Source organism: Pan troglodytes, chromosome 12 (assembly GCF_028858775.2).
Source record: "Pan troglodytes isolate AG18354 chromosome 12, NHGRI_mPanTro3-v2.0_pri, whole genome shotgun sequence".
In the NCBI taxonomy this organism is placed as follows: Eukaryota; Metazoa; Chordata; class Mammalia; order Primates; family Hominidae; genus Pan; species Pan troglodytes.
This window is the reverse complement of record NC_072410.2, coordinates 16,119,269-16,136,167: the sequence shown is the minus strand read 5'-3', so window position 1 is coordinate 16,136,167 and position 16,899 is coordinate 16,119,269. Positions and strand designations below refer to the sequence as shown.

General features: G+C 39.4%; 1 protein-coding gene across 2 annotated transcripts in view; it reads right to left on the bottom strand.

Annotated features, from left to right (window-relative positions):
* Window positions 1-651: 651 nt before the first annotated feature.
* The window catches only part of CCDC138 (coiled-coil domain containing 138), a 104,418-nt gene continuing 88,170 nt past the window's right edge, over window positions 652-16,899 (bottom strand). The window contains exon 16 of one of the 2 annotated variants that reach the window (XR_010149281.1): window positions 652-16,014. Coding sequence is in view for 1 of the 2 variants with exons in the window: in XM_024354618.3 (XP_024210386.2) it covers window positions 11,591-11,667 (77 nt within the window). In the remaining variant the exon portion in view is untranslated. The remainder of the gene's footprint in view (window positions 16,015-16,899) is intronic. The other variant, XM_024354618.3, reaches the window with a different exon arrangement.

The following is a 16,899-nucleotide window of genomic DNA, read 5'->3' as shown; positions in this document are numbered from 1 at the left end:
TAAAAACCACCTGGAGCATTGCTTTCCAAGTTGCCATCATTAGCTCATAAGGCATTGTATCACTTATCTATTTCTGTGTAACAAACTGTCTGTCTTAAAATTCAATGGCTTAAAGCAACAGTCATTTATTATCATAGCTCGGGAGTTAGTAGGGGGTCAGTCAGCTGACTTAGGTTGGGCTCAGTTGAATGTGGGTCAACTGGGGCCTCTGCCTGTTGGAATACCTTAACTGGGGCAGCTCTACTCCATCATCTCTGTCAATCTAGATAACAGAGAGAGGCTCTCTAAAAGAAAGAAAATGATGATATGTATTGGGGAACAGGGCATTGCAATGGGAATATATGTGCCATAGTAAACTATGCGTGTTTTTGAAGAGGTAAAGGAAGACAACGGTTCTTAGAGGAAAATAAGGAGGATTACATAATTATTTTGAGACAATTATCTTTGGCTACAAGGATCAATAATAAGGGTGGTGCCAGTCCAGGGTTGGACAGGGAGTTGCTGGGCAGAGGTCCTTGCAGGAGTCTTTGTGTGTGTTTAAGATTGTCATGGCCTTTGTGCAAGGTTTTCGTTTTTTCAGTCTTGTGATGGCTCTTGTTATCAGTGATTTATGCAGGGAGAACCCTTCTTTCCTGGCCTTCCATGACTCTATTTGTCAGGTTTTTTTTTTTTTTTAAGCACAAGTGACTCCTTTATAATTCTGACAACTTCCACATTTCCCCCATTTGATCAAGATCTTTATCAGAAAGCATCCCCAGTGAGTCATCCCATAGTTAGGTTTTGATTATTCCTTTGTGCCAGGATAGACCTGTCCTAGGTGGCTGGTCTGGTCTCACATTGGAGGGATTTGATGGTGACTAGGAGTCAGTGTCAAAACCCTTTAGCCATGTTTGAACAAATGGGAAGTTTGGAGAGAGTGGCTCTCAGGCTAGGTCTACTTGAAGTCTATTGTTAAGTTTGATTTTGTCTGTTCTGTAAAAACATTTGCTATCATCTCAAAATGCAGGGCCAGTATTATTCTGTTAGAAGGTGTACTTCTACTGAGATTTGACAAGTAACAGACAGGAAGTTTAAAAAAGGAAAATATAAAGGAAAATTAAAATCAATAGTAATATGAGAATCCCAGTTTGCATAATGATTTTGAGCCATGAATGTAGGTTTAAAGGCAACCAAATAAATAAATGAAATAACCATGAGGAATTAGGTGACCCTTCTTTTATCCTTGTGGCCTCTTTCATCCTTGTGGCCTCTTTCTTTATTTTGTGAACATGGGTCTCAACTTTCCCAGAGGAATTTACCTAGGTACAGCAATGTAGTATTAGAAATAGCACAGACAAAGATGGCTACTAGAAGCATTTCATGCCAGCCTCTTCCACTTAGAACAAAAACAGTGTGTAGACAGTCACACTTTGAATACATTATCCAAGAGAGAACACTGGAATTCAACAGAGAAGTGGCAGGAAACACCAAAAGCAGGGAAGGAGAAGGGAGACAAGCAGCCTTCCTAGCCAGGATCAACTAGGAGCTGGGAGTGACTTTCCAATTCAGGGAAAGGGTGAATAAGAGACTTCCAGTGGCCCAGATCCCCAGCATGAACTCATGTAATCCTGGCCATGAGAGACCCCTCAACCCTCCCAACCACTGAAACTAACATAGGGAGCTGCTGGGAGACCATGGGATGGAACTGCTCCAGAGATGGAGTTTGCACTGGATCCCACACCTTTCTGAGACCTAAGCAACTACAGCAAGACACCGTTTTCAAACCTAGCCTTGGGTAGATTGCATGCTGTCCTGGGGCCCAGAGGCACTGGGACTGAGGTGTTACAGAAACCCAGATTGTTGCTGCTGGGAATGGGGAGTGAGCTGCAAGCACTTCCACAGCCAGGGCTAAGAAACAAACAAGGAAAGGGTTGCAGTTGCTGATGCCAGGAAGTGAGTGCTGCTGGGACAGAAATTAGGATGCTGAAAGGGTGTAAGTTGCCACTGGGACTTGCTCACCAGCTGAAATGGGGCCTCCTGCAGCCAGGGTGGGAGGGTGAGACAGGCATGGGCTAACACTGTCAAGGCTGGAAAGCAAGCCCCACTGGGACTGTGGGAAGGACATACATTCTCACCTACCAGCCCAGGCTGTGGCCACAGAGCACAGCCACACTCTGTCCAGTGGTAGCACTTTAGCACAGCTGCCATCATCCCTTACCTGAGCACTCTGCCTGGGGCCTGAGGATCACCTTATCCTGGCCACCAATGGTGGTGCCTGCTCTCACCAAGGGGCCTGAGCACAAACCTGCACAGCCCAGCTTTGCCCCCTCTTTCAGACAGGGCACATATTCTGGGGTCCTGGGAACTGTGCAATTCAATCCACCACCTTGGGTACCTGAGCATCTTTCTGGGGCCTATGGTTGGGCCTAAACTCCCAGCCACCATCACATCACCTGGTACCTCCTTGCAAGTGTCACCTGAAGGCCAAGAGGTTGTCTTACCCAGTCCATCACAGCAACCACCAACATCAATGCACACCACTTGGGACCCAGAGAATCGTCCTGCTACTGCTACTGCCATTGCTCATGCTATGCCAGCTGCCCAAAGGCCCCAAAACCCACCTACACACCCAATCCATTGCTGCCACTACCAGCAACTGAACAAGCCACCGGGAGGCCCAGAAATCAGCCTGCCAAATAACTGCCAACAGAGATGCCAGCTATACAGCCCTGGGCACAAACAGGCACACTTAGCCCATTGCTGTCATCACTAGGGCCTGAAGACTGGCCCATTTGGCATCCCAATCCCTAGTACAACTTCACCACAGCCTCCACTAATAACTTCACCCTAACCCAGTGGGGAAATCATGGATGCCACCAACACTACTTACAGCCTAAAAAATCATACAGAGACTACATTACTACGTGCATCCAGAATCAAAGCCAAAGTACCCTACTCAACCAAAACCATAGATATATCTTTAGGAAAAAGTCTTCTTCTATGAAAGAAATTTCAAAAACAAGAAGAAGCAACAGTTACACCAGATGTGCAGAGATCCACTTAAGGACAAATGAAACATGAAAAATTAAGGAAATGTGACGCCTCTAAAGGAACATCAGAATTCTCAAGCAATAGATCTTAATCAAAAATAAATTTCTGAAATCCCAGATAAAAAATTTGAAATATTGATTTTAAAGGAGCTCAGTGATATACAAGAGAACTCTGAAAAACAATACAAAGAAATCAGAAAAACAATACGGGATATGAATGAAAAATTTACCAAAGAGATAGATTTTTTTTAAAGAACCAAACAGAAATTCCAGAACTGAAGAATTCATTGAAGGAAATATATAATACATTTGAAAGCTTCAAAAATAGATTGCATAAGGGAGAATAAAGAATCTCAGAACTTGAAGATAGCATTTTTGAAATAATCCAGTCGGACAAAAAGAAAAAGAATAAAACAGAATGAGTAAAGCCTTCATGACACTTGGGAAAACACAAAGTGATCAAATATTCGAGTTATTAGTATCCCTGAGAGTAAAGAGACAGAGAAAAGGTTAGAAAATTTAATTAATAAAATAATAGATGAAAACTTCCTAAGTCTAGAGATTTAGACATTCAAATACAGGAGACTCAGTGATCTCCAGGAAGATACATTCTGCAAGCGTTTTCGCCATGACACATTATAGTCCAGCTGTCTAAAGTCAAAGATAAAGGGTGAATCCTAAAAAGAGCAAGAGAAAAGCATACAGTTACCTATCAAGAAAACCCCTGACCAGGTGCAGTGGCTCATGCCTGTAATCCCAGCACTTTGGGTGCAGTGGCTCATGCCTGTAATCCCAGCACTTTGGGAGGCTGAGATGGGTAGATCACTCGTACTCAGGAGTACAAGACCAGCCTGGGCAACATGGCAAAACCCCATCTCTACCAAAAACACAAAACATTAGCCAGACATGGGGCTTGTGCCCGTGGTCCCAGCTACTAAGAAGGCTGAGGTTGGAGGATTGCTTAAGCCTGGGAGGCAGAGGCTGCAGTAAGCCCATATCATGCCACTGCACTGCACTCTGGCCTAGGTGACAGAGTGAGACCCCATCACAAAAAAAAAAAAAAAAAAAGAAAAGAAAAAAAGAAAACCCCATCAGCCTAAGAGTGAGTTTCTCAGCAGAAACTTTATAGGCCAGAAGAGAATGGTATGATATACTCAAAGTGCTGAGAGAAAAAAAAAAAAATGTCAGCCAAGAATACTATATCCAGCAAAATTATCCTTCATAAATGAAAGAGAACTAGTCTTTCCTAGACAAGCAAATGCTGAGGGAATTCATTACCACTAGACTCCCCCCACAATAAATGCTCAAGGGAATTTTAAGCCTGGAAGCAAAATAACATTTACCATCATGGAAACAAATGAAAGTATAAAACTCACTGGTAAAGCAATCACATAAAATAGGAAGAGAAATGGTACCACTATAGAAACCCACCAACCACAACAACAATCAATAAGAGAAAAAGAAAGGAACAAAGAATATATGAAACAACCAGAAAAGACAACAAAACCTCACATATCAATAACTGTGAACACAAACAGATTTAATTCTCCACTTAAAAGATATAGAATAGCTGAATGGATTAAAAAACATGATCTAACTATACGCCTCTTACAAGAAACTCACCTTACCAGTAAAGACACATCTGAAAGTAAAGTGATGTACATATTTCATACAAATGAAAACCAAAATTAAGCAGGTGTAGCTGTACTGATGAGATAAAATAGACTTTAAGTCAAAAACAGTGAAAAAAAAAAGAAAAGAAAAAAGGTTATTATATAATGATAAAGGGATCAATCCAGCAAGAGGATATAATTATTCTAAATATATATGTCTAGAATATTGGAGAACTCATATTAATAAAGCAAATATTATTAGATCTAAGGAGAGATAGATGCAATACAATAACAGTCAGAGACTTCATCTCTCCCACTCAGCATTAGATAGATCACCTCGACAGAAAATCAAAAAGCATTGGATTTAAACTAAACTTTAGAGCAATTGGTCCTAACAGATCTTTACAGAACATTCTATCTGACTACAGAATATACATTCTTTCATCAGCACATGGAACATTCTCCAGGATAGACCATATGTTAGGCCACAAAACAAGTCTCAACAAAACTTAACAAACCAAAATCATATCAAGTATTTTCTCAGACCACAATGGATAAAACTAGAAATCAATACCATGAGGAACTTTGGAAACTATACAAAAACATGGAAATTAAACAGCATGCTTCTGAATAACCACTGGATAAAAAAGAAATTAATATGAAAATTTAAAAAACTGAAAGAAATAAAAATGAAGAAACAATAAAGCAAAACTGATGGGGTACAACAAAACAGTGCAAAGGGGGAAGTTTACAGCAATAAACGCCTACATCAAAAAAAGTAGAAAGAGTACAAAGTAACAATCAAACAATATACCTCAAGGAAATAGAAAAGCAAGAACAAACCAAGCCCAAAAATAGACAAAAAGAAATAATAAAGATCAGAGCAGGACTAAATAAAGTAGGGACTTAAAAAAATACAAAGACTCAACAACATGAAAAATTGATTCTCCCAAAAGATAAAAAAATCGATACACAGTTAGCTAAATTAATCAAGGAAAGAAGACCCAAATAAAATCAGAAATGAAAAAGAAGATATTACAAGCGATACCACAGAATTACAAAAATATCATCAGAGACTATTATGGACAACTATTTGCTCACAAATTAGAAAACACAGAGAAAATGGATAAATTCCCAGAAACATAAAACCTACCAAGATTGAATCAGTAATAAAAAAATTACCCAACAAAAAAAGCCCAGGACTAAATGGATTCAAACTGAATCCTACCAAACATACAAAGAAATAACACCAACGCTCCTCAAACTATTCCAAAAAATTGAAGAGAAGAGAATTCTCCTTAACTTATTCTATGAAGCCAGCATTACCCTAATACCAAAACCAGACAAAGACATAACAAGAAAAGAAAACTACAGGCCAATATCCCTGGTGAATGAACATATATGCAAAAGTCCTCCACAAAATACAAGCAAACCAAATCCAACAGCACATTAAAAACATAATACACCATTATCAAATGGGATTTATGCCAGGGATGCAAGGATAGTTCAACATATACAAATCAATAAATGTGACACATCACATCAACAAAATGAAGGAAAAAAACCATATGATCATCTCAACAGATGCAGAAAAAGCATTTGAAAAAATTCAACATCACTCCAGGATAAAAACTCTCAACAAACTAGGCATAGAAGAAACTTACCTCAAAATAAGAAAGGCTATGACAAGCCCACAGCTAACATCATACTGAATGAAGAAAAGCTAAAAGCCTTTCCTCTAAGAACTGAAATAAGACAAGGATGCCCCAGTTTACCACTGCTATTCAATGTAGTACTGGAAATCCTAGCTAGAGCACTCAGGCAAGAGAAAGAAATAAAAAGCATCCAGAATGGAAAAGAGGAAATTAAATTGGCCCTCCTTGCTGATGCTATGGCCTTGTATCTACCTTAATACTCCACCAAAATCTCTTTTATCTAATAAATAAATTGAGTAAAGTTGCAGGATACAAAACCAACATATAAAAATCAGTAGCATTTCTATACCCATAGTGATCTAGCTGGGAAAGAAATCAAGAAGGCAATTCCATTTACAATAGCTACAAAAATAAAATAAAATACCTAGGAATAAATTTAACCAAGGAAGTGGAAAATCTCTATAAGGAAAACTATAAAACACTGATGAAAGAAATTGAAGAGGACACAAATAAAATGGAAAAAGGTCCCATGCTCATGGATAAGAGAAATTAGTATCATTAAAATAACCACGTTGCCCAAAGCAATCTACAGATTCAATGCAATCCCCATCAAAACACCAACATCACTTTTCACAGAATCAAAAAAGCAATCCTAAAATTCATATGGAAACAGAAAAAGAGCTCAAAGTCATCCTGAACGAAAAGACAAAAGCTGCAGGCGTCACAATGACTCACTTCAAAACATATTACAAGGATATAGTAACCAAAACAGCATGGTACTGTTATAAAAACGGACACGTAGACCAATGGAACAAAATAAAGAAACCAGAAATAAAGACACATATTTATGGCCAAGTGATCTTCGACAAAGCCAAAAAGAACTAAACACTGGGGAAAGTTCACCCTCTTCAATAAATGGTACTGAGAAAATTGGTTAACCACATGCAGAGGGATGAAAATGGACCCCTATCTCTCATCATATACAAAAATAAACTAAAAATAGATTAGAGATTTACACATAGGACATGAAACTATAAAAAACAGCAAAAGAAAGCCTAGGGAAAACTCTCAGGGAAAGAATTTATGACTGAGACCTCAAAAGCACAGGCAACAAAACAAAAATAGACAAATAGGATTATAATAAACTAAAAATACTTGACACAGAAAAGGAAATGATCAACAGAGTGAAGAGACAACCTAATGAATAGTAGAAAATATCTGCAAACTATTCATCCAACAGGGGACTAATATTCTGAATACACAAGGAACTCAAACAGCTCCACAGTTAAAAAAATTTTTTTAAATCCCATTAAAAAGTGGGCAAAGGGGGCCGGGCATGGTGGCTCACACCTGTAATCCCAGCACTTTGGGAGGCCAAGGCAGATGGATCATGAGGTCAGGAGATCGAGACCATCCTGGCTAATGCAGTGAAAGCCGTCTCTATTAAAAATACAAAAATTAGCCGGGCGTGGTGGCGGGCGCCTGTAGTCCCAGCTACTCGGGAGGCTGAGGCAGGAGAACGGCGTGAACCCAAGAGGCGGAGCGTGCAGTGAGCTGAGATTGCACCACTGCACTCCAGCCTGGGTGACAGAGAGAGACTCCGTCTCAAAAAAAAAAAATAAAGTGGGCAAAGGACATGAATAGACATTGTTCAAAAGAAGACATACAGGTAACCAACAGATACATGAAAACATGCCCAACATCAGAATGAAAATCAAAATCACAATTAGGTATCATCTTACCCCAGTCAGAAGAGCTATTATTAAAGACAAAAAATAACAGATGTTGGCAAGGATGTAGATAAAAAGAATTCTTACCCACTGTTGGTGAGAATTTAAACAGCCACTATGGAAAAGTAAGATTTCTCAAAAAACTAAAATTAGAATTACCACTGGATCCTGCAATCCCTCTACTGGGTATCTACCCAAAGGAAAAGAAATCAATATGATATACTGATATATATCACCCCCATGTTTATTGCAGCACTATTCACAATAGCAAAGATATGGAATCAAACTAAGTGCCCATCAGCGGACGAATGGATAAAGGAAATGTGGTACATATACACAATGAAACACTATTCAGCCACAAAAAGAATGAAGTCGTGTCATTTGCAGCAACATGGATAAAACCAGAGGTCATTATTTTAAGTGAAAACAGCCAAGCAAAAAAGACAAATGTCACATGTTTCCACTTATATGTGGAAGCTAAAAAATTTGATCACATAGTGGTAGAGAGGGAAAGACAGATACCAGAGACTGGGAATCATGCGTGGTGGAAGGAAGAGGATAAGGAGAACTGGGTTAAAGTGTACAAACATACAGTAAGTTAGAAGGAAAAAATTCAATGTTCAACAGCTGACTGGGGTGACTATACTTAACAAAGATGTGTTGTACTCGGGTGGACACCCCAAATACCCGTGTGGTGACTTGATCACCACACATTATACACATGTAACAAAATTTCTCATGTATCCCATAGATTTGTACAAATAAAAAATAAAAAGTCTGGTCCCATTAATTCTTTACATTTAGAAAGGAATTAATTTTTACAGATACAGTACTTACTTTTCAATTTTATTGTATAACTTTTCATTAAAGTGAGAAAGCCATTATATTCATAAGACAAACACAGTATCAAAGAAGTTAAAGTCATTAGGTAATGAAATAACAATCATCTCAAATTTGGATGCACATGCTCAATAACTTTTTCTCTCAGCCTAAATGCCTTATTGACAGGGAAAAGTTATATGAGAGGAAAACAAAGTGGCAAGAAAACTGCACTGGCCCCTCAGGACAAAAACTCATCAGGGAAAGGTTCAAATGTTTTAAAGTTCTGCAAAAGCAATATGAAAAACCAAAGTCCAGCATTGGGGGCGGGTAAAGGTGGGTTTGTGAATAGAAAGAAAGGCTGGAAGTTTCAGCTCCCTTACAGAGTACCTGGAAAAGAGACACTGATTAGTAATTACATGAGTTAATTCTCCTTTAGCATCTCTCAGTATTAATTCTCTGCAAATATTTGTATTACAATATTCCAATTAGCTCCTTGGGAAGAAATTTTGATGTAACTATTCTCATTCTACAGACAGGGAAATTCCAGAAGCCACTGCTGATGGGGAGTGGGGAGGGGCTGAAAAACCTGGCCACAGAGCAGAGGTGTTTCAACGAGGGTGTGTGGCTTGGCAGACCCACCTTCAATTCCTGAGCCTGCACCCAGGAGTGACAAGCCTGGACTCACAGCTGCCTGGCTTTTGAAAGAGAAAAAGAGGTCAAGTGGCCTTTCCCAGCTGGAAGATGCCTGTTGCAGCTGCTTGAGAGTCCTATCCGGGAGGACACAATCTCGAAAAGGGGACCTGCCAGGAGAGCTGTGGCATGTGTCATTTGCTCCTTGGCCAAAACCATCATCCTTGACTTTCTGATGTTTATTATGTGGAGCTTTGTCACAGGTTCCTACATGAAATACGCTGTCACTACCACAAAGAAACAAGCAAAAACAAAACAAAGATCTCTTCTCTTATTCTCTTCAGCGGTGCTCTTTCTTCTATTTTGATTGCATCAAGCTTTTCAGAATGGAAACATACTCACTGTCTCAGAGGTTTCCTTTTCTCACAAAGGATGCTCCACTTCCAGTCAGGCTATGCAGTGAATGCCCATTCTGTGCCTTGTGGAATTACACTGCTAGCTCCCATTCTGAGGAGTGTTTATCTTCCAAAGTGCCTCTCTACCTGTTTTCTTTGACATTCACAATCTGGGAGACCAGGCACCATGGTCCCTGCCTGACAGGTAAAGCAAGTTGGGCCCAGATAACTGAAGTGACTTACTAAAAGTTCACATCATTGGGCAGGTGCAGTGGCTCATACCTGTAATCCCAACACTTTAGGAAGCCGAGGCAGAAGGATCACTTGAGCCCTGGAGTTCAAGACCAGCCTCGCAACATAGCAAGACCCCATCTCTACAAATATTTTAAAAATTAGCCGAGCATGGTGGCGCATGCCTATAGTCCCAGCTACTGAGATGGCTAAGGTGAAAGGATTGCTTGAGCCCAGAATGAGCCAAGACCATGCCACTGCACTCCAGCCTAGGAACACTGTGAGAGACTCTGCCTCAAACAAAAAATCAAAACAAGTTCACATTATTTAGGAGTGATGCTAGTGAGTCAGTCCTGCTCCTGACAGAAAGCAGATGACACCCTCAAGGTGTGTAATTTATAAAGGGGCTGTTTACAAAGAGAGGAGTGAGGTTTAGGGAAACCATGAGGGGCAGACCCTTGAGTCACAAAGCACTGTGCCCTGGGGGATGCCCTGGAGAAGCAGATGCCCTGTTGTCTCCTGATGGCAACCCCCACTGGCCAAGCCCAGCAAGAAGCCCACTCGAGTGAGCATCCCAGGCCAGGGAGGAATGTAGAGTGGAAGGGTCAATGGAAGATTCCAGCCCAGCCAGTGAGGCTGAAACTGGACATCCTGAATCCTCTCTTCATTAAGGCAAACCGTTATGGAGAGAACACTGCAAACATGCGAACCCTGGGAACCAGGCACACATGGATCGCATCCCAGCCCTGCCCTTGCTGGTTATGTCTGGATCTTCATCTCATCTATATGTCAGGGGATGGCACAACTGGCATTGTGCTCAAGACTGAAAGAGGCAATGTCTGAAAAGCACATGGCCCTGTGCAGGTGAGTGCTCAGTAAATAGTGCACATTCTTGTCACTGGTCCCATCTTCATCTTACAGAACTGACAATAACCACAGCCACAGAGTTTTTTCCAGTTTGGTCTCATCTCAACTGGGTGCTACAGATTTGCCATGAAATATTTTCAGGGATTTGTATAAATAACTGCAGACCTCATGATACAAAGTATTTCTTGGGCAAATTTCAAGAAGTTGAAAGCTGTATCACACCTTCCTCTACACATATCTAAAGGCTTTAGGCTCACAAAATATAGAGGATGGGTTGAAATGAAATACAGTGGAAAATAAGAAATGAATTGAACACTGCTGAATTCAGTGTTTAATCTCGATGCTCCTATATAAAGAAGACAAGGTCTTTTTTAGCCCCACCTGACTTGCGCCATCCTTAAACCCCTACCTCACACCCTTTAATCTCGATGCTCCTACATAAAGAAGACAAGGTCTTTTTTAGCCCCACCCTACTTGCGCCATCCTTAAATCCCTACCTCACACCCTTCCAGCAGTCCCAGATCTGCACACAGTTCCATTTATCTAGGGAAGACTGACACTCTCAGGTGCTTACCTCTCAGTGCCAGGCCTGCTTAGGATTTCAAGAATTTCAATAACTTAGATGGTGAGAGAAAGAGGAGGCCTGAGAAGAAAATGAAGAGACGTGTGGACATCAGAAGGGCATGGAGGATGACCTGAAAAGGAAAGGGGATGGGAAGTGAACAGAAAAGGTGAGAGAAAAGGGTCTTGGGGGCTTAACCTGCAATAACACAGCAAGTGGGTCTACAATGGGTGGGAAGTTTGAACAGGCAAACAAGAGAATGAGATAAAGCACTGCTTTGCCAAGTAACGCCCTCTTAAGAGCTTTACACTTTTAAGAGAATTCCAAACCCTTAAAATCCTTTGCTAGCATAGAAAAGGATCTGACACTTCTGTCTGTTCATCAGAAGGGTGTGAGCTCTGCGTTTCCATACAGGCATACCTAATTTTGTTGCACTTCAACTTTACTGTGGTTCACAGATATTGCGTTTTTTACAAATTGAAGATTTGTGGCAACCCTGCATCTGGTGAGTCTATTGGAACCATTTTCTCCAAAACCATGAGCTCACATTTTGGTAATTTGCATTTTTCAAACTTTTCTGTTACTATTATGTTATTATATCTGTCATGGTGATCTGTAATCAGTAATCTATTTTTTCTTTTTTTTTTTTTTTTTGAGACAGGGTCTCACTCTGTTGCCCAGACCGGAGTGCATTGGTGTGATCATAGCTCACTGCAGCCTCCAACTCCTGGGCTCATGTGACCCTCCTGCCTCAGCTTCTCGAGTTGCTAGGACTACAAGCGCCTGCCACTATGACTGGCTGGTTTATTTCTGTTTTTACTCTTTTTGTAGAAACAGGGTCTTGCTATGTTGCCCAGGCTGGTCTCAAACTCCTGGCCTCAAGCAATCCTCTAGCCTCAGCTTCCCAAAGTGCTGGGGTTACAAGAGTGAGCCATTATGCCTGGCCAATAATCTCTGATGTTACTATTGTAATTGTTTCAGGATGCCAAGAACCACACCCATGTAAGACAGCAAACTTAATTGATGAATTTGTGTGTTATGACTGCTCCACTGACTGGCTGATCCCCCATCTCTCCCTCTCCTTGGATCTCTCTTCATTTCCTGAGACATAACAATACTGAAATTAGGCCAATTAATAACCTTAAAATGCCCTCTAAGTGTCCAAGTGAAAGGAAGAGTCTCACATCTCTCACTTTAAATGAAAAGCTAGAAATGGTTGGGTTTAGCATGTCCAAAGCCAAGAAAAGCTGAAGGCTAGGCCTCTTGTGCCAAACTACGAAGTTGTGAAAGCAAAGGAAAAGTTCTTAAAGGAAATTAAAAGTGCTACTCCAGACAACACACAAATGATAAGAAAACACAGCAGCCTTATTGCTGATAAGGAGAAAGTTTTAGTGGTCTTGATACAAATCGGCCACAATATTCCTTTAAGCCAAAGCCTAATCCATAGCAAGGCCCTAACTCTCTTCAATTCTATGAAGGCTGAGGAAGCTGCAGAAGGAAAGGTTGAAGCTAGCAGAGGTTGGTTCATGAGGTTTTAGGAAAGAAATCATCTCCATAACATAAAAGTGCAAGTTGAAGCAACAAGTGCTGGTGTAGAAGCTGCAGCAAGTTCTCCACAAGACTGAGGTAAGACCACTGATGAAGTGGCTACACTACACAACAGATTTTCAAGGTAGATGAAACAGCCTTCTATTGGAAGACCATGCCATCTTAGGCTCCACATCTGATTCTAGTTCATTTGCAATTCCCACCACATCGGCAGTTACTTCCTCCACTGAAGTCTTAAACCCCTCAAAGTCATTCGTGAGTATTGGAATCAACTCTTTCCAAATTCCTGTTAATGTTGATATTTTGAACTTCTCCCATGAATTATAAAGTATATATGGAGAAGCAAATCGACTTGAAAGTTGAAATTACGTTTTGGTTCACAGGCTGCAGAATGGATGTTATGTTATCAGGCATGGAAACATTAATCTTGTACATGTCCATGGTAGAGCTCTTTGGTCACTGGGTGCACTGTTAGTAAGTGGTAATGTTTTCAGAGGAGTCTTTTTTTTATCTGAGCAGTAGGTCTCAACAGCAGGCTTAAAGTATTCAGGAAATGATGCTGTAAACAGATGTGCTGTCATCCAGGCTTTGTTCTTCCATTTATAGAGTACAGGCAGGGGAGATTTAGCATAATTCTTAAGGGCCCTAGGATTTTCAGAATGGCAAATGAGCATTGCCTTCAAAGTCACCAGCTCCATTAAACTCTAACAAGAGAGTCAGCCTGTCCTTTGAAGCTTTGAAGCCAGGCCTTGATGTCTCCTCCCTGGCTCCTCTCTAGCTATGAAAACCTAGGAAGTTTAGCCTTCTGGATGCCATTAAGAAAGTTCATAATTCATGGGAGAAAGTTAGTTGGTACTCACAAAATAACTTGTTAGGATTTTGAATAGGATTTCCATTGTATCTATAGATCAAGTTGGGAAGAACAGACATCTTAACAATATTGAGTCTTCCTATCTATGAACATGGAATCTACAGTACTGTCCCCTCTATCATTTTTGGTATTAGCAATCTGTGCCTTCTCTCGTTTTTTTTTTTGTTTGTTTTTGTTTGTTGTTGTTTTTTTTTTTAAGTTAGCCTGGCTGGAAGCTTATTAATTTTATTATCTTTTCAAAGAAATAGCTTTTGGTTGTGTTGACTTCCTGTTTTCAATTTCATTGATTTCTGTTTTTTAAAATTTTTTCTTTTGCTTTGGATTTGTTTCTTATCATGTCTGGCCTCCAAGGAACTGTTTTACTTTGCCACCAGCTCAACCACATGCTTATGTTCTCTTAACATTTTTAGTTGCACTGCACCTGGAGAATAGATATAGTCCACCACCCTGCTGAAAATAAAAATTTTCTATTTTACATTGTTTACTCTAGAAAATTTCTTCTGTTATTCCAATAAATTTGAAGGTTGGAAGAGAGGAGGTAAACTCAAGGACTCTAGTCACAACTCTAATATGGGTAAAAATCTAGTATTGCAAATTCCCTCTCACTCCCCTTCAACTAACAGAGCTCTAGTCACAACAATGATAGCGGCTTAGTCACTCAGATCTCCCTAACCCCATTTCTTTTTTGATCTATAAAATGGTAACAATTAAAAGACCCATCTCACAAAGTTATTATGAGGATTAAATAATAATAATACACTAAAAACTTAGCCTGGCCAAAATATATTTTTCTATTAGAAAGTTAATCTTGTATTTCTGGAATGTATGTTATCCTACTTAATCATGGATTAATGTTTCTGTCATATGCAGTTGGTATTAATTTCTCCATAATTCTTTGAGACTTTTAAATCTTATTCTTTCTCATTTTGCCAACTGTTTGATACCAGATTCATGCTAACTGCATAAAATGAATTTGGATGATTTTTCTACCTTCTGGGACAGTTTAAATAACTTTAAATATTTCATGTTGAAATTTTAAAACAATCCACTTGTAAAACACCTGGACTTGCAGCCATTTTAAAAAATAATTCTTTGATAATTTTATAAAAGACTGTAGGCTAGGCACACTGGTTCATGCTTGTAATCCCAGCATTCTGGAAGGCTGAGGCAGGAAGACTGCTCGAGCTCAGGAGTTCAAGACCAGTCCGGGCAACATGGCAAAACCCTGTCTCTACAGAAAATTAAATAAATAAATAAATAAAAGACTGCAATGGTTTGCTAGTGCAGATTTCTTAAGCCAATTTTGATCTTTTCCTAGAGAATAGTCCATTTCATTCAGATTTTCAAATTTATTAGAACATGACCATAAAGAACTTATAATTTTTAAAACTTCTTTATCCTAAATATTTTTGTTCACATTCCTGTCATTCTATTTTTTGCTATATCTATATATTTCATTTCTTTTTCAGTGTTTTGAGAATATTTATGCTATTTTTAATAGTTTCCTTGATATTTTCCAAAAGGATTCTTTATCTTACATTTTTCTAACAGTGAAATTAACACTTCAACTCTTTCTGATAATGTAGAACATTGTAGTTAACAGCTCCTCTTTCATCTCTACCTCAATCTCAAGGCCCCATCAATTCTTAGTTTTTGTTAACAAAGGCTAAGATAGACTTACCCAGATACTTACTACTAACATATTGCTTTTCCCATTATTTAAAAACAATTTTTTTCCAATAAAAGGTCTCACATATTTGTTACTAAACCACCCTACTACTGCAGAGCATATACACAAAGAGAAAAACCATTTTCCCAATAAAACATATCTGACTGTCCAGATGGTGGTGACATTTTCAGTCTGATATGGTAAGATGACAGTGACCTTGATACAGCATAAATATGTGTGCCATCTCATTTGCAATTCCTTACAGACCCAGCGTGGTTCCTCTCCAGTGTCTCCTCTTGGAACTGTACCTGATTTTATTATCAGTTTTCATCTGAATGCACTGGGGAATGAGACAATTTTGCTTTTGTTTCTTGGCCTGAAATCACTTGACCCTGAAAGACACAATTGTGAGAAGACAGGGTGAGAAATGGAGTCAACTGTACACATCATGATGATGGAGGAAGGAAGAGCGAGGGGGCTGCTTTTTCTATTATTTATCCTTTTCAGGAATTTAACATCTCAATCCATCTTATAAACAGTTATAATTATTTAATGTTTAAGTTGTTTCAGTGTTCAGTGCTTTTGATATGAGGTTGATTTAATAAACTGTTTTCTTTCATCTCTTAGTTGATTAATCTTTAAGTCATTTCTTTCTCCAGAATAGTACATAAGTGGTATAATTTCTCAACGCTTGAATGTCTGAAGCTGTCATTCCATTGTCTTCACTTATGAAAGGCATCTTCACTAGGGAGAAATTCTTGGATTAAAAATCTTCTCCTCTAGAGCTCCCTATTACCTTCCAGCATTCTATAAGGCTAGTCTGGTTTTTCCTTTCTTGTAAGTAACTGGCTTTTGTTTGTGCTTTTATCCTTGTAACTTACCATTTGGCCAGGATGCATCTAATTATAGAACCCTTTTCTCATAGGTTTTTCTGGAACATGATGAGCCCTTTCAATCTGTACATGCAGTTCTTTCTTTGGCCACCAGAATCTTTATTCAACTATATTTCTGAATATTGCTTCCACTCCACTTGTTCTGTTCTTTTCTTCAGAGACACCAAATGCTGCCATGCAGAAGTGCCAGGCTCTGTCCTAGTATCTGCCATCCACTCTCATGAGTACTATCTCTATATACTCTGAGTTCCGAGACACCTTTTTGTTTGTTCTTGTCATGCTAATCCTATTTTATGAAGTTATTTTTTGTTTCTAATGTGCACTTTGGCTTCTGCGTTTTTTATTTATTTATTTATTTTTATTTTTTTGAGACAGAATCTCACT